General features: G+C 45.3%; 1 protein-coding gene and 1 long non-coding RNA gene across 2 annotated transcripts in view; one reads left to right on the top strand and one right to left on the bottom strand.

Annotated features, from left to right (window-relative positions):
• The window catches only part of LOC125627937 (uncharacterized), a 97,652-nt gene extending 86,285 nt beyond the window's left edge, over positions 1–11,367 (bottom strand). Inside the window, exon 1 of the long non-coding RNA XR_007354119.2 lies at positions 11,315–11,367. This is a non-coding gene — a long non-coding RNA (uncharacterized LOC125627937). The remainder of the gene's footprint in view (positions 1–11,314) is intronic.
• The window catches only part of SYN3 (synapsin III), a 289,948-nt gene extending 262,706 nt beyond the window's left edge, over positions 1–27,242 (top strand). The window contains exons 9-14 of the mRNA XM_048832522.2: positions 2,587–2,661; positions 6,216–6,318; positions 12,353–12,487; positions 16,176–16,272; positions 17,170–17,467; positions 18,912–27,242. Of these exons, the coding sequence (XP_048688479.1) occupies positions 2,587–2,661; positions 6,216–6,318; positions 12,353–12,487; positions 16,176–16,272; positions 17,170–17,467; positions 18,912–19,044 (841 nt within the window). The 3' untranslated portion in view covers positions 19,045–27,242. The remainder of the gene's footprint in view (positions 1–2,586; positions 2,662–6,215; positions 6,319–12,352; positions 12,488–16,175; positions 16,273–17,169; positions 17,468–18,911) is intronic.
• Positions 27,243–27,334: the final 92 nt, after the last annotated feature.

Below are 27,334 nucleotides of genomic sequence, written 5' to 3'. Positions count from 1 at the left end.
TCCTGATGTTCGTGCTTTTGTCCCCTTGCAGTTGAATGGATGCAGTGCACTCTGTGTGGGACCACCGCTTGTAATCCTCCAGAAACTGAGCTACAGTAGAATGGAATGGCCCAGTTATGAAGAGGTGGTTCACACAGTGAGCATATTACATCAGTGCTTCATGATTTGCACTGTCTAGTAGTTCATTTGCAGGTGAAATTTAAGGTGTTGGGCTTGACCTATAAAGCCCTACATGGTCTGGGTCCCTTTTATTCAAGAGGCCACCTCTATTTGTTTGACCGCCATGGCAATTAGGGTCATTGGAGGCATTCAAGCTAAGAACTTCTGGTATAAACAGTAGAGGTCTGGTGGCAGGGCCTTCTCGATGAGGAGCCCTTGGCCCTCAAATTCACTTTCCACCTTGGTTTGCCAAAGCCTTAATTTGGTGCCGTGCTGCAAGACTCACCTGCTCTCCCATGCTGGGAAGGGAGTGGATTTCATGAAGGTTGTGATGGAGCTTATGTTAATGGTCAGGACGGCTTTTGAGAAAGTCTCTTTTTAAGATGGTTCGGTTGTATTTTATATTTGACTGAAACTTTTGCTATGTTCTACATGAAGCATCTGGACTAGAACATCAGATTGTTCAAACAAACAAACAAACCAGATAAACCAACCACTGCAGCAAAGCTGCACTCTCTGGAGCTCCCCCACATGGAATTTCCTGGTATTATACCATAGTATAGCTGCTTTTTTGATGGGAAGAAAAGGAGTACTTGTGGCACCTTAGAGACTAACCAATTTATTTGAGCATAAGCTTTCGTGAGCTACAGATTACTTTAGCTCACGAAAGCTTATGCTCAAATAAATTGGTTAGTCTCTAAGGTGCCACAAGTACTCCTTTTCTTTTTGTGAATACAGACTAACACGACTGTTACTCTGAAACCTATTTTTTGATGGGGTATCTGTTTACATATTCCAAATATTTCTTTTCAATGCTGATATTCCATCATGTTACTAATCTGAATCTGGGAGTTCTCATCACTGATGAGATTTTGGATGTCATCAATCACGCAGGGCAATTTTCTGAACCCACATATTACAAATAAAGAGCCGTTCCTACTGGAAAGCTGGGAAACACAATCCCAGAAAGGAGCGTAACTTAGCGAGACAGAAGGAAAGAGAGGCTGAGAGTTGAATACTGTCCTTAGGTAATGGAAAAGGCTCAGAAACCTCAAAGAGGGAGGATTCTGTTCTGTAAAGAAAAGGTCAGGCAGGTGAATGATTTTGATCATAGGACAGGAGAGTTTGTGTGTGTGATAACCAGTAGTACAGCCTGTGATAATATCTTACAACTAATACAGCACTTTCCTCCCCAGATACTAGTCTAAACCATACTCAGGAATCACTTCACCCCCTTCTGAGATGGATCCCAGGAGCCATTTAACAGTTTGCGGCAGCAGTACATATTAGGTTAGAGCAGAAAGTGAAGAAGGAGGCCATGTCTATTTGAAACATTTCTCAGGAAATTTTAGGTGGGAAAAATATAATGACCCAGCTTTGAATTTAGCCAGGACACCAGGTTTAACACCTCTGCTCTTGTGAAAAGTGCCTTGTGATCTTTAATGACCAAAAATGATCAGGACTTTTCTGCATTTCACTGAAAAGATTATGTCAGCAGCAATCAGCATCTCCCAACACCATGCTGCTACACTGGATCAGGACTGGTTCAGAAAAAAGAGTCCCACCCACTGAATCACCATGCATGCTTTCTTCAGCATAGGAGTGTTTCATGGGTGTATCAAACACACTGATGGGATAATATCTTACAACTAATACAGCACTTTCCTCGTAGTCGAAACCATACTCAGGAATCTTGTGAGATCTGGCAGAATTACAACACAAGGTGCTATCATTGCAGGCTGTGTCAAGTCTGCCTTCTTGCTAAGTGCAAAGAAATGAACTAGCCCAGCACTTGACAGACAAATACAGAGCTCAGAATTTGCCAGCAGCAGCATCTTCTGTTGAAATTCACAGCCAGTTACAATGAAGGAGATTTGGAGCATTTTACAACCTAAAAAACCTTTGGGAGAAGTTGGCGGTTGGGTCCCAGAGCAGGCGGGTCATTGAGATTAAGAAAGAGGGCACAAACAGACAGACTTTCCAGGCCACCACTACAATAGAAGCCAACCTCAGAGAGTAGTTCATATCTGACTTTTATGTATCTTTTCAGTCACATCTTTGCCTGGAGAATTACATATGCTTAGATTCTACAATGCCGAGCGTAAGGTTAATGATCTCAGAGGCGTTTTACAGTCATCTCGGCTTTCCAGGATCTGATGTGTAAAAGGAGAAAAGTGTTCACAAGGCCACTACACATCACCCACCCAGCTGCAGAGAAAAGATGCCTCAAGGTTCTTAGTTCCTTGCTCCTAGTTTGAGTCTTTCATTTACTGGATGATCAGAATTTGTTGGGAGCACTGTGGACTGTAGGATTGGAAAGGACACCCAGCTGAATCACCCATATTCTCCACACACACTGAGTCAGGTGTGAAAACTACCTCTTTGGAGGAGTTGGTTTGTCATCCTGTGATTGGTTTGTTTTCCCAGGAGGACATCTATCTCTGGAAACTGGAAGGCAAACACAGGTTCTGCCATGCTGGAGCAGATCGCAATGACAGAGAGGTAAGGAAGAGAAGGGGCTTTCAAAAAAAAAAAAAAAAGAGCAAAGCTGATACTGAAGCTACATCACTACTTAAGCACATGCTTAAAGCTAAGTGTGCTATGCTTTGCTGAATAGGGATGAATGTAAACACATGCCTAAATACTTTGTTGAATAGGGGCAAAAGTGAGGGGTTGAAAGTGCTGGCTAAATCCAGGTATCCTGGTGACAAATCGGCTGCAAATTTAACTCCCCTACAAACACATGCATAAGGATATACACGTCTGCCACTGTGCTTAATTCTAACCTGCAGCACCTCTGCTATTTCTGTCCTGGCTGTTCCGGTGCATCTGGGTGCTCACCAGGAGCAGCCTCTGCTATTCCACCTCTGGGCATCTGAAAATTCTGCCTCACAGGAGAAAGGGTGCTTGATGTGGAAGAATATCCATTAGGAAACCTGGTGAGACTGCCAGCCCCATTTCATTTGTGTCTGAGCTTGGATTTTGAACCCAGACACCCTCAAGCCTCCCTCCAGAATATACATGGCTCCCAAGAAACTGCCCTGTGGTACATGACCAGCATCCAGTCGCAGCTGCACATGAGTGGGCCTTGCAGCGCTTAGTGTATTAGCATGGGCATCCTGCTTAATTCACAGGGTTAATCCTGAGTGTAAACAGTGCATTCTTGCTGCCCTCCTCCTACACACAAACCCAGGGTGGGAAAGGGCCTGCTTACTGGAGTGCATTTATTGTGACTTTACAAGTTTCACAACTTTACAGATGATGAGGGGTGAAATAGCCTCCTATTCCAGAGAAGAGCAACAAAAAATGATTAAAGGTCTAGAAAACTTGACCTAGGAGGGAAGACTGAAAAAATTGGGTTTGTTTACTCTGGAAAAGAGAAGACTGAGGGGGGACATGATAACAATTTTCAAGTACGTAAAAGGTTCTTCTTCTTAACCTCTGAGGATAGGTAAAGAAGCAATGGGCTTAAAATGCAGCAAGGGAGGTTTAGGTTGGACATCAGGAAAAAATTCCTAACTGTCAGGGTGGTTAAGCACTGGAATAAATTGCCTAGGGAGGTTGTGGAATCTCCATCATTGGAGATTTTTAAGAGCAGGTTAGACAAACACCTGTTGTCAGGGATGGTCTAGATCGGGGTGGCCAACCTGAGCCTGAGAAGGAGCCAGAAGGAGCCAATGTACATTGCCAAAGAACCACAGTAATATGTCAGCCTCTCCACACACACACACCCCCGCTCCCAGCACCTCCCGATCAGCTGTTTCGTGGTGTGCAGGAGGCTCTGGGGGGAGTGGGAAGAGTGAGGGCACAGCAGGTTGAGGGGAGGGGTGAGAAGGGGTGGAGTGGAGGCAGGGCCTGTGGCAGAGCCAGGGGTTGAGCAGTGAGCACCCCCCGCAGCACACTGGAAAGTTGGCGTCTGTAGCTCCAGCCCCGGAGTTGGTGCCTATACAAGGAGCCGCATATTAACTTCTGAAGAGCCGCATGTGGCTTCGGAGCCATAGGTTAACCACCCCTGCTCTAGATAATACTTAGTCCTGCCATGAGGGCAGGGGACTGGACTAGATGACCTCTCGAGGTCCCTTCCAGTCCTATGATTCTATGATTACCTCCTCTGAGGGTGTGTGGCTGCACTTGGTCTCCTCATTGAGGCAGGGAGTGACAAGGAAGGATTTATTAGTTGTATACACCATTTTCTTGTCCCATCCATATATGGCCTTGTATTCTTGCAGGTTCATCATTAGATCATGAAGATCAAGCTATAGGTGCTCTGGCTGCCTTCAAGATCATAGGCTCTTTTCTCCTTCTCCATTAGATCTGCATAGGTAGCTTTGAGATCCTCGGTTTTCTCCTGTTTCAATTTCCAGCCAGTGTGAGAGTCCTGCTCGCAGATCTTCTGCTTTGAGATTTTTTTGTATTGAAATGGTCAGGACCACAGCACAGCTGCACAGAAGGAAAACCAGCAAAACTCATTCCCTCTCCCTGTTCCAACGTAGAGACAGCTGAGGGAGCATGGTCGCCATCATAATGCATCTCTTGTCATTCCCTCTCCTCTTCCAGTGCAGAGACAGCTGAGGGGGCACCCCATCGTACATCGCCTCCTGTTTCTGCCAGCTCATGTTCCTGTGGAAGGACAGCTGGAAGCAGGGGCTTCCATTATATAACACTTCCTGCTCTCACTCTGACACAGCAGCATATATTCAACAGGAGGGAAAGCAGTAATATTAAATGGATATACGGGTGATTGGGAACAGCTTGCAGGATGGTGATGTAGAGGAAACAAATGAAAAAGCCTATGCAGTTTGGGGCCGTATATTCAGAGACATCATGTCACAGAACAGAGAGGTAATAGCCACTCACTACAGAGCTCCACTCTGGCTCTCCACACCTAGAACATGCTGGCATCTCAGCGTCAGAAAGTTTTCCACATGGGGGAATTCAGGGAAGAGCAATAAAAATTTCAGGGACTTTCTTCTGAGGAAAGATAAAATGAACTAAACATTTACAGCTTGACTAAGTGACACGTAAGTGGGGAGATTTGAGGTGTGTAAATACCAGTGAGAGATAGAAATGATTTCATGTGGTTCAAGGGGATATACGTAGGAGTAGGGAGTTGATATGCAATGAAAGAAAATGTGGGCGTTCATCATGCAAGATCTCCTATTTCTTCCATCACCTGTAGAATAGAGGGAGGGGATGTCTCATCATGATAACTCTGAGTTGCTGTGAAGAGCATTCTGTGCACTTCCAGAGGCAGAGGGTCATCATCATCATCATCTTCCTATTACGCCTCTGGCGTTTAGGGCAGTGACGAAGCTCCTCCACTCCTGTCTGTTTCTGGTGAGTCTTTCAATGGTTCCCCAGCTGCGCCCCAGGTTTTTCAGCTCGGCTTCCACAGCCCTCATTTTCGCTTGCCTTCAGATGTCCATCTTCTTGCTACTCTGGTGATGGAATCAGTTTCCATCCAAAGCACACGGCCGATCCATCTCCAACACCTCCTGGCAATGATGGTGCTCATATCCTCTTGGCTGCACTGTATCAATAGATCTTGGTTTGAGATTGTTCTGGGCCAAAAGATATGGAGGATTTTTCTGAGGCAGGTTGTATGGAATGAAGACAGTTTGGACATGTCGTACGTTGTCATTCCCCCGCATTCTGCACTATAAAGTAGTGTTGAAAGTACACAGCTCTGATAAATCTTGAGTTTGGTTTTGGTGTGGTATTTTGATGATTTCCAGACTGCATTTAAGCTCCTGAAGATGTTCCTGGCTTTATTGATTTTGTTCCGGATGTCCTGACTTGTTCCCACCGTCCTGGCTGATGGTGCTGCCCAAGTATGTGAATGTTTCTACTTTGGTGAGAACGTGATCCTCCATCCGTACTGGTGATCATGAGGCAATATTAAAGGTTATGATATCTGTCTTATTGCGGTTGAATAAGGCAGAGGGTGGGGTGTCTATATTTGGTGGGAGGCTAAGAAAGTTGGCACCCTACTAGCATTATTTTAATCCTTGAGCAGCCAGATAATTCCCAGCAACATGTCTGTGTGGATTCTGCAGGTACAGACTCTGGGCGGACTCCTGCGCCGAGATGTTTGGAGGCCTCGATATTTGTGCCGTCAAAGCTGTCCACAGCAAAGATGGGAAGGACTATATCATTGAGGTGAGAGCTTGAGTGCCTGGAGGTCACACCTCCTGCATCCGAGTACGTCCACAAACACAAACACATGCCCCACGCGTGCTGACATGCTCAGACAGTCAGACATACTCTAAGTACATGCTCTGCCCCTTGACCCAGTCATTTTCTCCTCACAGGGACCAGCATCATTTCAACTAATGTGCCCAAGCAACGACTCTCTGTGAGTCGCAACCAAATTGCCAGATACCTGTGAATGGGCTCCTGGGTCAACGTTAAGATTAGGAGTCAGGCTCAGGAGTCAGTCACAAGCAGGGTGCATGTCACATAGGAGCCGATGATGAATCGGATGGACCTAGAGCTGTAGGGAAGAGGACTATAAGTAGCGTGAATGAGCCTCATTGTCTTAATCAGACCCTGCATGTGCTCCTTAAAATCGTTTGCCCAGGCCTGCGTTTATTGAGCTAGCAGATAAGCAAGACAAGCCCGCAAGAGAGTTTGTGGGTTCCAGTCACACTGGCTGTGGTTGAGAAGGCAAGCGTTCAAAGTGATACCTCTCATACCAGGGAGTTGAACAGGGGACTGGGACGGGTAACATGATCTGGGTCATTGGAACAGGACGGGTCATGAAAAGCTGGCAGGAAAATCAAATTGGAAACTCAAGAGCCACTCCGGGCGTGACCAAATCTGGCAACTGATCTAGTGTCCTCTGCTCCATATGATGTTATTGGAAGTGAGGCTCAGCATCTGACCTGCTGTGAACTCCACCAACACAGCCCAGGCAGAGGAAGATGAGCAAAGCTGGCCTGCAGTTTCGTTCAAGGGTGCTGACACATTAGAAAGCTATGTGTGGGAGAGCACTCCCACCCACTGAGGCTTAGGAAGCTGATGAGAACCACATGAGCCTTACAGTGACTGCACATTCCAGTCTTGTGCATCTCCTCCTCAGGGACCAGGGACCTGTCAGAGGTCGTGTTATACAAGTGCTCTGCCAGCAATGAAAACATTAGCCTGCTTCTTCCAAATGGCAAGAGGGGTGCTGCTGTCATTCTGACTCCTCTGTGTAAGTTGTCAGGAGCTTTTAGTGGAGCTGCTCCTCTTCGAACCCTACCCCAGAATAGAGTCTTTTAAACTCAACATACTTCAGCCTGTGTGTGTGTGTGTACACGCCTGCCCGTGCCTGGGGGAAGGTAAGAAGGTACACACACCTGCCTCTCTGAATGCATGGGTGCCTGCATGTACACACACATCTTCCTGTGTGGTTTTGTATGTGGGGTGGGGAGTTTGACCCATCTGCCTTTGTGCGGGTATGTGTCTACATGTCTGCCTCAGTGAGTATGTGTGTGGAGGAGGACTGCACACCTGCTTCTGTGTATGACTTTGGGATGGGGGTGGGGTTGCATACCTGCTTCCATGTTTGTGTCACTGAGTCGAGGGCACGCCCATAGACTTACACCCATTACCACATTGCACACACAGACAGAAACGCACACCTGAACACAAATCACCCTGTGATTCTACGCTGAACAAAACACACAGGGTGAGGTCAGCTGATACAAATCAGGGGAGCCACGCTGATTTCAACTGAACTAAGCCAAATTACAGCAGCTGAGAATCTGGCCCAGAGCATCTGCTATACCAGGGGTTCAGCAGGAGTTCAGATACCAGTCTGATGGGCACTGTATGGCAACATGACTGGAATAGAATAGAATAGAATAGAATAAAGCAAAGCCGGCACATTTTCTACTTTATGCCAGTTCTGAGAGAGAAACTGAGAAGTACTGTAATTACTTTCCCCAGTCCAGTTCCTTGAGTGGGCTTCTTTTTTTGGCCAGAAGCTGGTGGATTGGTTGTTTTGTTGCGGGGGGGAGCCAAACAGCTGTGAGAAGGAAAATTTGCTGTGAAATTTTGCAAGAAATGACTCCAAAATTTGCTGAATGAATAAATAAATGGTAAAGTTTGCACAATGGCATGGAACCAAGGAATGAATGTTCACAATGTGAAAACTGTTCCGAGAAACACTCACAAAATTAAAGCCAGCCAGATCTATGTCTTGTGAGATTTATGAGCATTGCTTATGGCAAACAGGGGCTCAGATTAGGAGCGAGGAGGTTGAGCGCAGGAAAGGAGGATTATGCCACCCGCAAATCTGACGTAATTCATATAAATTTATCGTCAACCTGATTTCCATACTTTTACTGTATTATTAGTTGAGCTCTCCATCTTTATTTGCCACATGGCATTGGGGTAGTTTCGCAGTACTTTAAGGGCTACGTTCAGAGGTAGAGTCACTTCCCTTGATTTCAGCGCTCTTCACTCACGTAGAGCAGCGCTGACTTTGATTCAGCATACTGGTATTTCTTTCTCTGCACTAAAGGGCTTTGTCACCCAGTCTGGCATTTTCAGAATGGCTCAGCACCCCCAACTGAGACTAAGTTTTCAGAAGAGTTTCATTCCTCTTTAGGCACACGGATGAGTGGCCACATTTTCAAAGTTGCTCCGTGCACTGGGTGCATGCTGGGGGTCATGCACTTGAAAATCTGGCCCGTTTTTGTGATCTAAAATAAGGCCACAATGATGAGTCATTTTACAGATGGCGAGGGTGAGTAAAATGATCCACAAAACTAAAGACCAATCAAAATTGGATTGACTTCATGTTTTTTATTCTTTTCTCATGGCTCTTGAGGCCAGCCGTGCCACATCTATTGCTATTGTAGAGCTCTGTGGATCTAGCCACATGCACTACGAGGACTCTACTGCTCTGCGTGATGGCCTGTCCAGCCTTTCACCATTGTCGTATCAACCCCTTTGATCTGTCGGATCATCTGTTTCCTTCCTTCCCTCCAATCATCCAACGCCTCGACACTCGCACACGAGAACATGGAATAACAAACCCAGCCTCCAGCTCTTGGCGTCAGATAGAAGGCGGGGAAGGGGTTTTCCTGGATCTCTTCTCTGCCTTGCCGCCTTCCGTTCCCTCTGAGATATCTTATCGAGCAACAGCAGCTGTGTCAAGAGACAGCCAATGACCTTGGGCAACTACAAAGGCAGGGTTTGTGTGTGCTGACATCTTCCCCTCTCCCTCAGCTGTTCTTTGGTCTCATTCTCAGGAAGAGATAAGAGGAATATGTTTGTATTTCATATAGTCCATCTGGGTGGTTTATCTCAGCATTATGGGGCCAGACTCTGATCTTGGCACCTGTATAACTCTGGAGTAGCTGCACTGACACAAATGAGAGCATCATTTGGCCCAGAAAACCTGTGTCCTTTCTTACCAGCTTCGTTTTCTCCATGCCTTAGTCAGTGATAGCCCCGGGTTTGGGCTCCTTCAACCAATACCACAGAAGTGAGCTGGGTCAGAAACCACAAAATAAGACACAGAGACAACCTAATGCCTGATGTTGCTCATTGACTTTGATGGGCCTGAAACAGGATTAATTTAGCCCTAGATGTCTCCGTTTCTAAATTGTACCCTGTCCTTTCGCTTCAGCCAGCATATCACATGCTGCTGCAGTAATGACGGGAAATAATTTCCAAGCTGAAGAGATAAGAGGTTTTTTTTAATACAGACCTATCACTACACAGTTATTTACACCAAGAGTTAGTGAGTGAGCAGATTACTTCACTGGATAATGGCTTGTTAAAGGGAACAATGGCACCATCTAGTGGTCAAAAACCATCCCTTTCACAGTAAATTAACAAGGTCAATGAAGTTGACATGGCTTTTCTACGTACGAGCTGGTGTCAGAATTGCCAGATGAAATGGGGGATGCCTCGCGGAGCTACGTGCTAGCGAGACCCCCTAATAGAAGTCCGGTTAGATTTCAAGTCCAATGGTTTATAGTTCTCCCAGCCACACCTTTGTGGCAGCCAAACCTAGCTATCTCTGGACCCCAAGAAGCCTGTTCTACAAAGAAGCAGAGGAGATGACAGCAGAGTTGAACACCATTTAATGTATTTATCTGACCCCCTTCCATTTAACCTGCTCCGTGCATACCCTAGACTGGAACGGGCAAACTTTTTGGCCTGAGGGCCACATCGGGTTTCAGAAATTGTATGGAGGGCCGGTTAGGGGAGGCTGTGCTTCCCCAAATAGCCAGGCGTGGCCCAGCCCACCCCTCATCTGACCCCCCCCCCCGCTTCTAGCCCCCTGACTGCCCCCCGGGACTCCTGCCCCCATTCAACCCTCCTGTTCCCCTCCCTCTGACCGCCCCAACCCCTATCCACACCCCCGCCCCCTGACCACTCCCCCCAACTCCCCTGCCCTCTATCCAACACCCCGGCCCCCTTACCGCATTGCCTGGAGCACCGGTGGCTGGTGGTGCTACAGCCACCCCGCCCAGAGCACCAGGACAGGCAGCCGCACCGCCTAGCTGGAGCCCGCCACGCCACCGCGCAGCACAGAGCACCGGGTCAGGGCAGGCTCGGCAGCTGCGCTGCCCCAGGAGCTCGCAGCCCCGCTGCCCAGAGCGTTGTGCCCTGAGGCTGCGGGGGAGGAAGAACAGCAGGAGAGGGGCTGGGGGTGAGCCTCCCGAGCCAGGAGCTCAGGGGCTGGGCAGGAGGGTCCCGCGGGCCGGATATGGCCTGCGGGCCATAGTTTGCCCTAGACCATAAATCAAGAAAGCAATGGATTTTGGTACCAGTCCTCTTCTCATCAGATTTTCAAAATTAAAGCTGTCCACAGGCATAGCTTTGGGATTTTATATAAGTTCATATGTAACGAAACTAAAGTGGAGACCAAATTAAGGAGAGTTGAACAGTTACTCCATTAATAAGTCACCTCTATGTCAGATGGTCAGGTTGGAACTATCTGTTGATGAACTGACGACACAAACAGACTTCCTTAAACCTACCTATAGAAATGTGTGCAGAACATTCTGCTTAATAATAATAATAATATTAATATCTAGGTCTTAGAGTGTTTTTCATCAGTAGATCTCAAAGCATGTTACAAAGGAGGTCAGTGTCATTAGCCCCATTTTACAGCTAGGGAACCTGAGACACAGAGGAGGAAGTGACTTACCCAAGATCACCCAGCCAGCCAGTGGCAGAGCTGAGAAGAGAGTCCCAGTCCAGACTGTATGCTTGGAACTCTAGTGGGGCAGACTTGAGGTTGCAGTTGTTATCTGAGTGTGTCAGTGCCTTATCTAACAAATGCAAACTTTAATGCTGCATTTCCTGGATTTCTAAAGTTTCGTTGTCTTAAAAGGCACTAACATTCTGGTAGGTTAATAAGCACCCCCAACTGAACCTTAGCTTCACCATAATGAGGTGCTTTGTATGGGGCTTGGTTAATGTTTGTAAAGCTGTTGGCATACGACAAACAACTTTGATGATTATGGTGGTGTTTCAGGGATGGCATACAGTGTGGGTCTCGCCCTTTTTAAGACTGTGGACCCCTTCAAACCTTTCCGTCCTCACCTTCCCTGTGGTAATTGTAGTGTGTGTTTACATGGCAAAGTAATGTCAGCACTGCATAAAGGAGACCAGCTGAGAGGAAGTTTACTTTCATGGCATGGGTGCTGCTGTTTCGAGACATCCTGTCTATTTTGTGCCTGTGTTGTTTATTTCCTTATTTCCTGTAGAGCGTTGCATTGATTAATACCAGCTCTTCCCTGGTTGCCTCTAGTCCCCCTTGCACTAATCTGCACGGGTCTCTTTGCGGTTTGTTTCCTTTCTCCTTTATACCTGGAACCCTTCGGAGCATCATCCACAAATATCACCACAGTTGAACTCCAGAGAAATACCCATTAATGAAAGACATTCAATCAGCCTTTTTGGGTGTAGGAAGAAACTAGTTTGATTAAAAAAAAGTCTCTAGATACCCGTATCAAGCCTAGGCCTGGGCTCCAACTGGCAGGAAAAAAACGTTTCTCAAAAACTGAGATATGCACCAGCCATTGTGATAGGCAGCTCCCTCCACTTCAGGATGTGGGCAAATGATGGGAATAGGTGCCTGGGGAGGTAGTAACACAACGGAGCTTGGCATCCAATTGAGTGTCTAGACCTGCCCCTTCACTAGGAAGCCCCCTTAATAGCTGCCCTTTCTCTCTCTGTGCAGGTGATGGATAGCTCGATGCCCCTGATAGGGGAGCACGTAGAGGAGGACACACAGCTCGTAGCTGATCTGGTTGTCTCCAAAATGACTCAGCTTCTTGTGACGGTGGGATCTACCCCCTCACCTCCAAGGTCTTGGGTAAGTGTGGATGGAGCCATTCAGAAAAGCAGGTGCTTTCTCAAACCCCAGTGAGTGTTCAGCCAATCATGTACCTCAGTGGATTGAATGTTCTGGTGCTGTTGGACAGAGATGTCACCCCATACAAAGTATTGGATGATTCTGCTGTTACTGTTGCAGGGGTAGCTCTTCCATAAACCCTTCATGGGTTGTCCCTGAGCAATGTCTCTCTTCATATTACCATGGCATCACATTCTCATTCAGCTTATCCACCACACACATATACCCTGGGCTTTTTTTGGCTGGGTACAGACTGTGACCAAGACTACAAATTTTAAAGAGAAGCATCATCAGAGACAAACACTGTAGAAGTTTGGCGAGAGGTGGACTCACAGAGCGGGCAAGGAATGGCAGCAGAAAGGGCAAGCGTAGGAGCATCTCCTGCTCACAAATGTCCAAGCAGTATGGGGCAGCTGTTGCTATGGCGACTCAGATTGGGTGGCATGATGGCAGGCAATAATATGTTGAGCTAGGCACCCTTGTAGGTGACAGCAGTGAGCTGATGTACTGTGGACTGGGGAAGAGGGGGTTAGAATCAGTTTAAAGACACGGCATCCAATAACTTCAGTAAAGAGCAGTCAGACCAACCTATGCCAGGGAGAGTCTGGAGGGATCATAATTCCCCCTGGGAGGGACAGGGTTAAGTCTGAGAGCTTCTGCAGGGTTTATAAAGAAAACTTATCCCCCATCTCTGCCCACAAAGAACGGGCAGATTCTTAGCTGGACCCCAGCAATACGTGACTCGGTAGCCTATAAAGCCAAACACTGCGGCTTGTTCACTGCCGATGGAGCCCCTGCTACTCTTAGGGTCTCTGCTCCCATGAGTGACTATTAACATGAGTTCTGTGTGCATGTTGAGGAGACTCTAAGAACTCTTCATAGTCTGGCTGCAACTCTCCATCCCCGCTTGACAGGGTAGCAATCCCCCCGATTGAGTTTATTCCAGCCTTTGCTTCTCTGGTGAAATCTGGTGCATCCCAAAGGGAGCCAGTGAGGCTTTCTGCCACTGTTAGGCCCTTCTCTAATGGCATCCCTGCTTCTTCAGAGAGACCCTGTGTCTCAGCCACCAGTCCCTGAAAAGAAGACCTGGCTGATGTTGCCGTTCATCAGAACCCATCATTTCTGCTTTTAAACTGAGCAGTAGGCCTCACCGCGCACTCACCCCAGGCTGAGTACTGAATCCACCTTATTTTAGAGCAACATTTGCCAATGGCAGTTTTGAATGACTGAACCGCACCATGGCATGACATACCGGGGTTTAAATAAAAACATCTGTGAATATGAGTACTGTTTTTAAGCCTATAGCAGGAACGCCGGGAGGAGGGATTGGAGAAGAGTCAAGGCAGTAAAGTATTAAGTAAGACTTTCGTTTTAATAATATTCCTTCCCCTTTTCCCCTGAAGCTGTCAGTTGGTTCTTTATATAGGGAGGAACCCCTGTTGGATAGTCGTTAGATGGAATTAAAGATGCATTATTAACTGTCTTTTTGGGGAAAGAGAAAAAGTTAGTTAAGATGGTCTGGAGCTGTTCTGCTAAAGTCCAGTCCTTCTTTGTTTAAGACAAAACAAGACAATCACACAACAGAGGAGAGAAAAGAACAGTAAAGATAGAAAATGCAGCTTCTGTGTCTGGTGCTGCCTTTCCCTTGCACCCTTGCTGCTGGGAAAACACAGGCACAGCACATGGTCTGATCAGCCACGCTGAGATCTGGCAAACTATAGCAGTCTTCGGCTCTTTAAAGTATTGCTTGTGGCTGCCTCTCCGGTCCCAGGCTCATAACAGTGTTGCGAACGGAGGACTTGTCTGGGATGGCTAAGCCAGATGCTTATTAGACAGAAAGCAGAGAGAAAGGAAAGAGCAGAAATAAGGTAGGGAAAGAAAATGAAACACAGGGGAGGGGTGACAGCAGGAACCCAAGTCTCATATCCCAGGTGTTGTTCAGGATTTGGCTGAAGCTGGTAGCAATGTCACCTGATTCCCTCTCTTTGGCCCGGTGTAGTCAGGCTGCCTTTCAGGAACAGGACAACAAAGGCCCAACAGTAACGTGGTGGATCCCAGGAGACTTTGGGAGTGGCAGCCACAGTGACAAAGCTCAATCCTTCCAGCCCACGCATCTGGCCCCCGTCCATTTAGTGACTCCAAAATGAACACTGTCCAAGATGGGTTGGCAACCACATCCCAGTAACATTAACTAATTAAAACACACGTCAGTGATTTCAACTATAAACATTTCTTCCCATTTCTAGACTCGTTTAGCTCCTTGTCATGCCAACCCATGACTTTGCCAGGAGCCTTGAAGGCCCCTTAACATAGTTCTTTTAACCTAAACAATCCAGTTTGGACCAGTCTATTTGTCTCCAACTTTGCTGACTTTCATAAACAATTTTATGTAACAGGCTGTGTTAGACTCTTGTTACCTTGGACAGCTTAGAGTACAGGTCTCTGCACAACAGTCCCGTGTTGTTTAAACTGTTTATGAATGATCAGAAAAGGAGAGTGAGCAGAGAGATAGCAAAATTAGAGAGGACTGGGAGGAACTTCAGCAAGACCTAACCAAGCTCGGTGAATAAGAAACACAATGGCAAACGAAATTCGATGTTGATAAATGCAAATTAATGCACATTGGAGGGGAAATTTTAAACTACTTATTTTAAATTAACTGTATCAACTCAACTGGCCTCATGGTAGACAGCTCAGTGAAAACCTCTGCTCAGTGCACAGCTGCAGGCAAAAAAATCAAACAAGTTGTTAGGATTCATAAGGAATGGGATGGTGAACAACATGGAGACTATTCTAATGCCTTTATACAAATCAGTGGTACAGCCTTATCTGGATATTGTTTGCAGTATTAATCACCCCATCTGAAAATGGATAGTGAACAACTAGAGGGGGCTCAGAAAAGAGTGGTGAGAAAGATCCAGGGCCTGGAAACACTCTCCTGGGAAGAGAGACTGAAATGATGAGCTTGTTCTCCTTAGAAAGGAGACAAATAAGAGGTAACATAATAAAAATATATAAAATAATGGTCTAGAGAAGATAGATTTGGAACATCTATTCTCCCTGTCTCTTAGCAGAGAACAAGGGGCATTCAATGAAATTAAAAGGTGGGAAATGAATCAAAGGAAATAACTAGACTGTGGTATTCACTGCCACAGAAAGTCATTGAGACCAAGAACTTGATAAGATTGAAAAACGGATTGGACATTATAGGGATGTCAGGAATTTCCAGAGTTATAATTAATCGACAATCCATGTGGAAGGGATATTAAACATCATGGCTTAAGCCAATTTCTAAGTATTAGAAATCAGGATGAGACCTGATAACTCCACACCTGTTTAGTGCGGGGTTCTTACATACTTCTGCCTTTGAAGCATCTGGTGCTCGCAACTGGGCTAAATGGGCCTCAGGTTTGATCCAGTCTGGTAATTTGTAAACCCACTTTTAAAAAATGTAACTCTGCAGTCATTCTCTTCTAGCTAAGAGTTTCCATGCTTTTTCCTACTCAGTTCTCCATCAAATACCATGGAACCTTACAGGCCTTATGCTGCAGTGGCAGAGTGTGTGTTGAAAACACCACAATATTCAAAATTCTGTCATCCCTAGGCTTCTCCTTTTGAACACGTTCTGACTGTAATGATTTTTTTCCAGCCTCAACAAGTCCAGCCTCAGTCAATGAAATCACAGACGCAGCCTCAGCCTGGACCCCAGCTTGGGCAATCATCCCAACCACGGCCACCTCCTCAAGGTACTGTACTCTAGGACCTCTGGCAAAGGAAACCTAGACAGTTCATTCTGGGATTCGATTCAGACTGTACACAGGAATCTCTTCACCCGTCACTGAAATTGACAGGCAGCCAGCGTGGCAATAAAATACAGCAACTGTTCAACAGTGCACAGTAACATCACACAACAGTTCAGAAAAGGCAGTCAAGAAGAATAGCATCTCCAGTGGAAAATGCAGGTAGAATTGAGCTCAGCAGAATGTAATTGCCCAAGCTGGAATTTGGTCAAGACATTGGGGTAACACTTTTACTCATGTACAAGAGTACATGAGATCTTTAAAGACTATTAGCTTTACTCTCTGAAACAGTGTATGTCTATTTTCACTTGCTAGGAGCATCGTTTTATGTGACTTTAGGATGGCAGAAAAGTCAGGCTTTGGTCATCTAAAAATGCTGAAGCATCCACCCACTGATCATGTTATAATACAGAAGCATGGATGGTGATGTGGCATACGAGCCCCTCATAGTAACTATCCAGGGAAGGTGCTGTTGACCCAAACTTCCATTTTCTGTGGGGAGAGCTAGTTCGCCCATTGATTCCAACCTTCCACCCCAACAATTCAGGCTCCCACACAAGACTCAAAGACAAGAAATGGTGACAATCACATGGAGAACTAAGGCACGCTGAGACAGCTTTACCTGGGAGAAGGATGGCAGGGTTCCCTTGGTGTTAAGAAGGCAAAGAACTGTACAGCAGCAACTCTGTAGATATGGGCATGTTGCCACAGACCAACAGGTTAATGGCATCCAGTGTCCATAACGAGTCTGAAATGTTTCTCCTTTCACTACAACCCGTTCCCCCATGCAGCTGCTCCTTGTTTAATGTGTCTTGTGCACCTTTGTGTCCATGTTCCCTGCAGGGGGTCCACGCCAGCCTCAGGGATCTCAGCCTCCGCGGACTGGAGCACCTCCACAACAACGGCTCTCTCCTCAGGGCCAGCAGCCCCAGAGTCCCCAGTCTAGCTCACCTCAGCAGCAGAGGTCGCCTGGATCCCCACAGTTAACACGATCTTCCACTGGAACCTCCCCAGTCCAGGCCTCCAGGCCAGGCATCTTTCCACCACAGCAGCCTAGACCCCCTGCCCAAGGACGGGCTCCTGCTCAACAAGGCCTTGGTGAAACAGCCAAGCAGCAGGCCTCCCCACATCCACACCTGAAGTAGGTGCCCTTTAAGCTAACAGATTTGTAGATCTGAAAAAGATGTCTTTAAAAGCGTCCTGGCTTAGTACATAGGCCAGGGCCTCGCTGATCCCTTGTTGCCAGGCAACAGCATTCTTCAAGACTCAGGGCTGGGCAACAGTGACTTAATTGGTACAAGTGCCCCTGTGCTGATGCTCTCCATGGAATTGGCCTTGGCAGATCCTTGGGCCACATGAGTGTTTTTTCAGGGAAAGCGAGAGATCCTTTGCATCTCTGAGATTTCACATTTTTTCTCTCTCACACACACACACACACACACACATTCTTTCTCCTTGTCCCCTCCTGCAAGGCACAGCTGCCATCCTCCCAGTCAAGGAAACACCATGACGGTCCTGTCATTGACCAGAGGGCTTGATGTGAATCACACCTTCACTCTCCCCTGGGGTTAGGCTCTGCATAAACCTTTGTTGCCCCAAATTTCCAAGCATTTGTAGTGAGGCTGGGAGCACTGCTATAAAGAGAGATCCAGATGGCCACAGCTTTGCTAAGCACCATGTCAGAGCAAAGCATGTGGTGCTCAAAACCCAGATGGCCACTAGTGCTCCCTGTGTTGGGACCACTAGTGGAGCTGACCTGGCACTGGCAGTGGTGGGGGACTCTCTAGTGTAGACAAGGCCTGAAGGGCTGGGTGAACTGCTAATTCTGCCACCTGCAGATCGAAAGACATGCTTGGGTTTCCTGCATAATGAACCATTGGACCATTAGTCTGGCCTCAACAGCACTCATAGCCTCTGGCAGTGGAAAACTAAGACCTTGGAAATTAAGAAGGGTCTCTGCTATAGCTGTGTGGAGCACTAGGCTGGCATCCATAATCATCTCTTTTCCTGCCAAGGGTGCAGCTGGGACCTTTGCTTTTCTTCACATACTGGATTTGCATGTTTCTTGAGGTTTGTAAACAACAGACGTTCCTTTGCTTGGGCCTTAGCTCTAATGTGTGTATTAAGTACCTCTGGTGAGGAAGTCACAGAACACACAGGCAAGGACCCTAGCTGGGAAGTGTATGGTATCATAGACATTACTGGAGATGACCTGGTGCTCAGTCCAGCTCCCGTTGTATTCAATGGAAGACTTTCCATTCACTTTAATGAGAGTTGGATTTGGCCTCTAGTCCATTGTGATAGCAGATAGCCACATGGAGATTTGTAAAAATGCTAGTATTGAAAACCTTGCCTCAATCTCCGCACACCCCAAACACAGCCTGAACTGTGAATATCAGAGCCATCAGCCTCCAAACAGGGCTCAGGTGCCTTCTCAACCTATGGAGACACCCCGTATCTGCCCTTGAACTGGTCTGCTGCATTTGCAGCATAGCATCAATGACGAGCTTTGAATTGCCAACTTCCCCTCCCCAAATGAATCCAACATCAGTCTTTCTCTGCATGAATGTCCCTTTCTGTTTCAGCAAATCCCAGTCCCTGACGAATACCTTCAGCATATCTGAATCATCACAACGGGGAAATGCCAACGAAGATGAGGCAAAAGCTGAAACCATCCGCAACCTGAGGAAGTCTTTTGCTAGCTTGTTTTCTGATTAACATCCCTGGAGTCAGATCAGTGCTTTTATTAGTCCACTCTTCATATCAACCTACCCAATGTTATTGTGGAATTTACTCATTGGTACCTAATGGTTCATGCAAAATCTGGGAACATAATCCTTCAGGCTATCTTTTCTAAATGGGTTTTGCCAGAAATTAGTTAGCCCTAGATGTTTTAATTTTAAGGGTTAGTCCAACATGGGCCAAAAAAGTGACTATGTAAAAATGGCACTTTCTCACTTGGTAGATCTGCTTTGTGTGCATAGTTAGTAAGATCTGCTTACTTGAGTGACCTGAAATAATTTCAAAGTACTTTTTACTGCTATCACCCCTTCCCAAGCCAACAAAGCTATTGGAGAGCAAATTAGATTCCATTTTGGCTTGCACATTATTAATAGAATGAATAACTAGGTTCCCATTAAAGACTCTTTATTCTCATTGAGGCTGACCCAAAAGGAACAGAGTTTGATTTCTGATGCAAATGTGCAGAGACAGAAGTTAAAATAAACATCTATTTACTTGAGTGAGCATGTTTGATCTGGAAATCATGAAGACATAATGAATTTGGAACCTCATAATGCTAGTTTTACAGAGTCACTTTTCTGAGCAGAACTGTATTTCAAGTAAAACTCGGTATCAGCTGTCAGTGAGTCCCAGAGATCATTTAAGCATTACGTTGAAGTATTATGTTGGATTTCTGCTCTGCTCAGGGCCATCTTACCAGTAGCAATTTAAATGTGTCTATTTCATGCTTTGAGGCTATGTTTCCTATATGTGTTTCTTGATTTCTGGGAGAAAGGTATCATGTTCTAACCCTACAGCCATAGCTCAAAAATAAACCAGAAAATAGGACTGCCACACATCTTGAAAAAATAGATAATTTATGTTCAAATATAGTTCACACAAACTCCAGATAAAATCCATCCAAGCTGCTAAATCTGTATAATCTGACTTGGTTGCATCTGGCTAAGTGATCCCCATGGGGCAAGATTAATTAGTAGCAGAGTTTGAGGTGTTCGTACCATTATGAGTCTTCCATGCTACAGAATGGAGAGAGCCATGGGGTAAACTCCCGGCCGCACTTAAGTCAAAGGGAGTTTTTCATGGATGTAAGTGGGGCCAGGACTTCACCCATGGAGTCAGTGCAAGGTGAGAGACCTGTGACTGGATGGCTTCCCCCTGGAAAACTATCACTTGGGAGAGAGAACAACCAGTAGAGCCTGGTGACCCCGCCCCCCCCCCCCAAAGTGGGAGGACAATGTGTGAAGAACTAGTTTACAGCTGGAGCCATGATGTGTCTGATTACCTACTCTTTTTATTAACTACCCCAAGGAATCTGCCCTGGGGCAGGTTATCAGTATTACGGGTACCCCAAAGAATGATTTTTCTGGAGAACTCGTAAAGGTGGCAGAAGGACCAATAATTGAACCATTGCCTGCTGTGCTTTCCCTCGTGGCATGTGACAATCTAAATCAGGAGTGCGTGCAACTAGCTTGGGACTGAGCCATGACAAAAATGAGAGTGACAGAAGCTATATAAATAGCTGGACATTAATGACTGCTGCTAGGAAAATTTACCCCAGCTGAGGCTCTGCTCCTTGGAACAGGAGCAGTTCAGTTTACAATACACCTGATGCGAGTGTGGTATTTCCATCCCACCAATCTTATGCACAGGAAGGGAGACCCAGTGAACCCCAGTGAGGAGGCAGATGACACAGAAGACATTTCTGCTAAACTTTCCTTCTGGCTCTATCTAGTAGTGTTGTACCAATCCTCACATGTAACTTTAGGGCTGGACCCTTGAGCCCATGTCCCCTTTGCAGCACACCAGGAAGTTCCTGTTTGGGGCTGGGAGAGGACATTTTATGGATATCAAACACATTTCAGTGTGCAACTCTGCCTGTGGTTTAGTGCTTTGCTGTAAGCTGAAATGGGAACAGAACCCCAAAGTAGCAAGAAAAACAGCAGGCTGGACATCTTGGATTTTACACCAACATGGGAATAAAGCCAGACAATTCCTGCACACCACCAGTAATAACTGTCACTACAGCACAGCCACAGGGCCCCAAGACAATCAGCTCCCAGGGACTATCCTGACTGGGTCTTTGTAGATGAAATGTCTTTGGCGAGCTGAGTGCTTTCCAGCATGCCACTTTTTCTGGGTGGGGAGGTTTTTTGGACCAGTGAATTATGTCTGTAGGTTAATATTGAAGGAAAAAACCTCCTGATTTATCGTTTTCCTTCTGTGCTTCTAGATCTTCCTTCCGGCTTTGCTAAGTGGTGAAACACATAGCACTATAACTACAAGTTACTGCTCCTGTGCAGGAGCGAGAAAGTGGCACGTGCTGCTTTGCAGTCTCCAGGCGCAATAAAGGGTGACAAATGGCCTTGAATTGCCATGAGCACACACTGTACCAGTGGCAAAAGCCACAGGTGATTTAACAGGCTCCATTTTGTGGAGAGGAGGTAGTGCAACTCTGGTGTGGGGGGAAGGTATGTGTTCCTTCTTTACACACACACACACACACACACACACACCCCAATTCTTAGGCTCTTTCCTTTCTATCTAGGCTTTTCTAGAGAGTAAATGTTTCCAGGGTACATCAAAGAAAAGGGCTCACTGCCAGAAAGCTCAGCTATTCCACCCCCACTTATAAACCAAATAACTTGTTTTGCTTCCTCTTTCCAGCACTGTCTATGCAAAACTGAAATAACTAGGAGACTAGTCTGGCATTGCACTTCAAATCAACCCAAAGCGGTCACTGTACCACCAATTGGAGCACTTGCTAATGCTGCTGCTCAGAGCAGCAGCGTTTACTTTCCACTGTTTACTACTACAAGCTAACAGCATTGACTTTATGCCAAAGCGACTCATCTAAGGGAATACAAATTTAAGGTAATATTTAGTGCTACTCAGCTGCCTCAGGCCCAATAACCTGAATCCTCCCCCGCCCACTCATTTCTTTTCAAGACCTCTGTGCAGCTATGAGTACATGCAGCCTCTGGAAGCAAAATCTACATCTCAGCCATAGGAGGCAATTGGAAGGCCCAGAAGTGCTCCCAGCAGTGCATATTTGGTAACAGTGAGCTTTGGGTTTGAGGATAGTAGGACGTTCCCCCCCCCCCCCCCCCCATTTTTAGCCTCCAGACCATTTTAGAGTGCAGGTTTATTAAATTAACAAAGTGATGCTTTGTCCTAAATGAAAGGGCAGTGAGAAATTCATTGATCTTTAAGGCTAGAAGGAAGGGACCATTGTGATCATCTAGTCTGACCTCCTATTTAACCCAGGCCAGAGACCCTCCCCCAGTAATTCCTGCATCAAGCTCCCAACTTGTGGTTTGAACTACAACATTGCACTTGGAAAGACATGTAATTTTGATATAATGACTTCAAGTGATGGAGAATCCACCACATCCCTTGGTAAACTGTTCCAGTAGTTAACTACCATCACTTAAAAAAAAACAAAAAAAACCCCAAAGCCTGTACTTTATACAAGCTGTTTGTTGCTATAGTGTAGTCCTCTCAAGCAACCTGCATATCCCCAGCTGGCATAGCTAGCAAGGCCAGCATAATTCTGAGAGATACATAGGCTAGGTGAAGTCACAGAGGGTCACAGCCCCCTATTATATTTTACATACCTTGGTATGTGCCACTCAGGCAGTCTCTATTCATACTACTATGGCATTATCTGACTGCAGGAGACCAAAAGAACTACAATAGTTGACTTAATTAAAGCAAGAGAGATCGGGGGCGGGATGTACATCAACAGTTCAGACAGCAACTCAGTATCTTATTTCAAAGAAATCTCCAGTTTAAAGGAACACAGTGAAAACTAAGTCTCAGGCCTGCGCTACGCTGACGTTTTGCCAGCATAGTTATGGGTATATGGAAAAAGTCACCTCACTGTATCCCTACTGTGGATGCAGTTATGCGAGCAAAAGTCCTTTTGCTGTTACAGCTTATTTCATTTAGCGAACCAGAATAAGCTATACCAGGACAAACACTCTTGCCAGCGTAAACCGCCTCTCCCCGGACAGGTTTCGCAAGATAGCTAGCTCTACTGGCAAACCCTTTCTAGGGTAGACAAGGCCTAAGAGTTGCTCTCTGCTGAAATGTTTCATACTGTAGGACTGAGCTTCAGCTGTCCATGTCTTTTCTTGAAAATCAGTCTCTTTAGCAAAACAGTATGTTTAAACCCTACTTAACGTATGTTTCTAACAGCACATGCAGCGGTTCTGACCAGAGCAGGCGTGAGGAAGGGTAGTTACAGCAAGACAGTAACGACCTTATGGCACTACGAGAAGATGGTTGTTTTGATTTTAAACAATCCAAGTTAAAAATTTACATCTTTGTCTGAACTGCTCAGCTGGTGCTGCTGTAATAGCAAAGGTGTCAGGGTTACTGGCACACAGTTTATGAGAATAGAATAGAACTGGATTATAGGAATTGTTATGCTTGCAGAATTGCCATGTACAATGTGAAGTAACAAATCCATTGACAGTATAAGAGACAGACCTGCTCATTGAGGCATTTAGCTTTGTGCTCCCAAATGTCACCTTACAAGCTGCAAGCAAACAAACTGGAACGCCTAACTACCCCCCTCACAAAAAACAAGGGCTGCAGTGTGTCTCAACAGCCACAATCAATTTTACTTGGTAATTCATGTTCAGTCAGTGCTCTAGCTCCCGAACAACATTTCAATTTCATGCCACACAAGAGGTCTGACAAGTCAGAAGTGCTGTCAGTTGCAGGCAGCCAAGTTTACAGGTTAGAGGTAAGAGGGTTATGTTCTAAGTTTATTATTAATATTCCAGTTGCACCTAGGAGCCCCAACCCACCGTCAGGGCTACCCTTGTGCTTGGGGAGATTTGCAAAAGCACCTATTGCTTTTAAAACCGCAAATTCCATTGAAGTCAATGCCACTTTTGCTCCTAAATCTGAGGCGCTACTGAAAGTCTCCAATCAATAGCAAGAGACAGTCCTCATCACAAAGAGTTGACAGTCTAAATAGACAAGAGAGTGAGATGGTGGGAAAGGGGGAGTATTATCCCCATTTTACAGATAGGAAACTGAGGCACGGAGAAATTAAATAACTTGTTCAAAGTCACACAAGAGTGGGGTTTAGTGGGTGTAATTTATATGCCAAGGGGCTGAAAGAGAAGAGTGTAGCAGAAAAAGCAACTAATAGGAAGTAAATTGAAATAGGATGCGGATGTACCTTATCTTATACATTTTTAGGCCTTTGGCTTGGTCAACCAACATAGTCTCCTTAACTAGTTTGCTGCTCATTCTTCAACTAGAGTCAATAATGCTGTATGCAGCACAAGAATTAGGTACTGTGGAAGTAACAGCATCAGACAGGATATCAGGGAAAACAATATACTGTCCCTGGGGTAGCGTTTGCTAGTAGATTCTGTTACGATAAACAGCAGAGAGGAAGGCAGGTGGCTCACTCCAGAATCTGAAGATGAGTGACATATGTGGAAGCTTCTGGGAAAAGAGGGACTTGCAGAGCTTATAAGAACAGGAACTGATGAATTACAAACACACAGCAATTCTGTTTTCATGCACCTTGCCTACAGATTAAAAAAAAGTGAATATATTCTTGTGTATGACAACAGCAGAAATGTTTGTAAATAGACAGTTTCTCAGCCTAACCAGTGCACCTGGACCTGAAAGATAATTAATATGGTTTACATTCCAATGCAATTAAAATTCCTGTGTAATGCCAGGGATTAGAGAACCGTAAGCATGCCCTGGGAACCATTGCTCTCCTTTCTTCCATTTATCCACCATAGATAGTGCCTCGGTGCTGCTGCCTACTGTATCCTGCTCACTCCATTTGGATATTGTCAGGCTTTGCATTCCGGTCAGCTTAAATGTGAAAAAAGAAAGAAAACCCATTATGCTAGGGGTTCTCAAACTGGGGGTTATTACATAGGGGGCATGAGCTGCCAGCCTCCACCCCAAGCCCCGCTTTGCCTCCAGCATTTATAATGGTGTTAAATATATAAACAAGTGTTTTTAATTTATAAGGGGCGGGGAGGTTTGCACTCAAAGGCTTGCTATGTGAAAGGGGTCACCAGTACAATAGTTTGAGGACCACTGCATTATGCCATCTCATTCCTGAGTGTCCATTAGCAGCAGCTCTAGAGGTATTGCAAATAGGGGATTGCTGTGAGTAAAAGATATGGGGCTCCAGATCTTTGATTTCCTTTGGTTTCACTTTTGGAGAATTGCATGAAGAGTGGCGACCCGATTGCCCTCTTTTAGAACTGGAAGACTGACATGATAAGTGGGCATCCCAAAGCCAATGTTCAGCTGTTCCTCTCCCCTGTATCTAATTACATATGCATTTGTCCATGGCAAGTTTGCATTCTTATTATACATTCATGTTCGGTTATAAAAACATAAAAAACAATTCTCTGGAATTGGAAGGCTCAGGAAAAAAAGTTAGATTCTTGTGCTCTAGGTCACACGGTTTTAAATCCAGCACGAGAGAGCCATGAGCGATGGTAATGACTAGCTTCATTTTATAAACAGGTCATTTCAATTCCCTTCCTTGTGAACAAGCATACATATCACAACCACCACAATTGGCACCTTTGGTGGCAGTATGCCAAACAGAAACAACAGATACAGATTGGATATGGACAGATACCCTCTCTGCCCTAGAGGTAGTCATTCCAGAGTAGGATTGGGACACACTGGCAGATGGAGGCAACATGGAGAAGCCTGTAGAAAAAATACACTTCAGGCTCCAACACTGTAAGCCAGGAACTGTCCCCCCTAAATTAACTTATCAGTGTAACACATACACAAATCTCTTTTCCGGATATCTGCTTTTTAAGAGCTAGTTAGTGAACGGGTCAAGGTAAGAAAATAAATAATTTTAAAACAAACAATGCATTAAACTCACATGTGGTTGCTTGCAATATTATGGGTACATTTCTAAAGTGCTCATCATGGCACAATACCTACAGAGCCTGAATTCCCTTTTTTCTGTTATAACCTATGGAATGTCAATCATCATTTGTTAGCTATGAGGCCTAAACATACACCTATTTCTGCTTAGAGGAAAACTAAAATGGAATGAGGTATTCTAGCCACTACAAGTAAACAAAGATTAAGGGCAGCCTCGCTTTCTAAAGGGAAAATTGTGTCCTTACATTCTGCTACTACATCCCTAGTCAGGTGTTCAGCTATCCAAATGCAGATTTGCACTAGCAATTAACTGCAGGAGCACAAAGAATGCAGGGGCCATTTGTGCCATTTAATCCAGCAAAATGGATTAAATCCTGGCTCATTAAAATAAATGGCAAATCTCCCATTGTCTTCAGTAGTGTCAGGATTTCAAACCAGATGGGCAGATGTGCCACTGAAAATCTGACCTTAAATCACACAGGTAATAACAATTAACAGGAAGCTGCTGCTTTGATAGTGAAAGACAGGAAAAGCCAGACTTAATTTCCTTTGTCTCAACTATAACCTGGAACAGGGAAATATCAGTAAAATAGCAGCTGTGATGGAGTTATCAGCACTATTCAGACTTGCAGAGATACTGAAAACTATTCTCAAAAAAGTTTGGAAAATTTATTAAACAAACATATTCTTTAGTAAAGATCCCCTTTATAATTACTGCCATCTTCTTTTAACTAGGCCAGAGGTAGTCCCAGGCTCAATAACGGTGTACATTCATGGAATGATCTATCTGTTAGGATGCTTTGGCTATGGTCCCATTAGCTGCTTTAATTAAAATGGGAATGTATTAATGGCGCTGAAAACACATGCTGAGATGTGTTACTCACCTGAAAGATATATCATTTGATACTGCAGTAATGGGATCACATACCAGTCTATGTGGGAAGTCACTCAGGGTTTCCTGCTGCAATCTTGTCTTCACTGCAGCTAGGAAGGTCACCCTATTTTACTGTACTAGGTAGGTTAGCCAGCTGGGAAAGGTTTATTTTTGCTCCATTTTTAAACCCACAAAAATGCCTTTACTCACTATATGCAAAACCAAACAGTCTAAAGAAGGAGGGAGACAGATGCACTTTAAGTTTTGCTGCAGGTCATTGCATTTTGCTTGTGCTTTTGTTCAGACTTTTGGATTGAACTGTAGCATGTTTTTATTCAGCTGTTTGTAAGATGAACTGTTCTGTGATATTATTTCTGCAGTAAAGAAACCTAGTCCTGTATTCTTTGTGCATTGAGTCCTACACCAAAACTGCTTTTTAAGTAGTAAAATAAAATTAAAAAAAAACAGTGAAGAGAAAGGTTTCAGAGTAGC

Source organism: Caretta caretta, chromosome 1 (assembly GCF_965140235.1).
Source record: "Caretta caretta isolate rCarCar2 chromosome 1, rCarCar1.hap1, whole genome shotgun sequence".
Lineage (NCBI taxonomy): Eukaryota > Metazoa > Chordata > Testudines > Cheloniidae > Caretta > Caretta caretta.
Note: the sequence above shows the minus strand (reverse complement) of the source record. Positions and strands in the feature narration are given on the sequence as shown.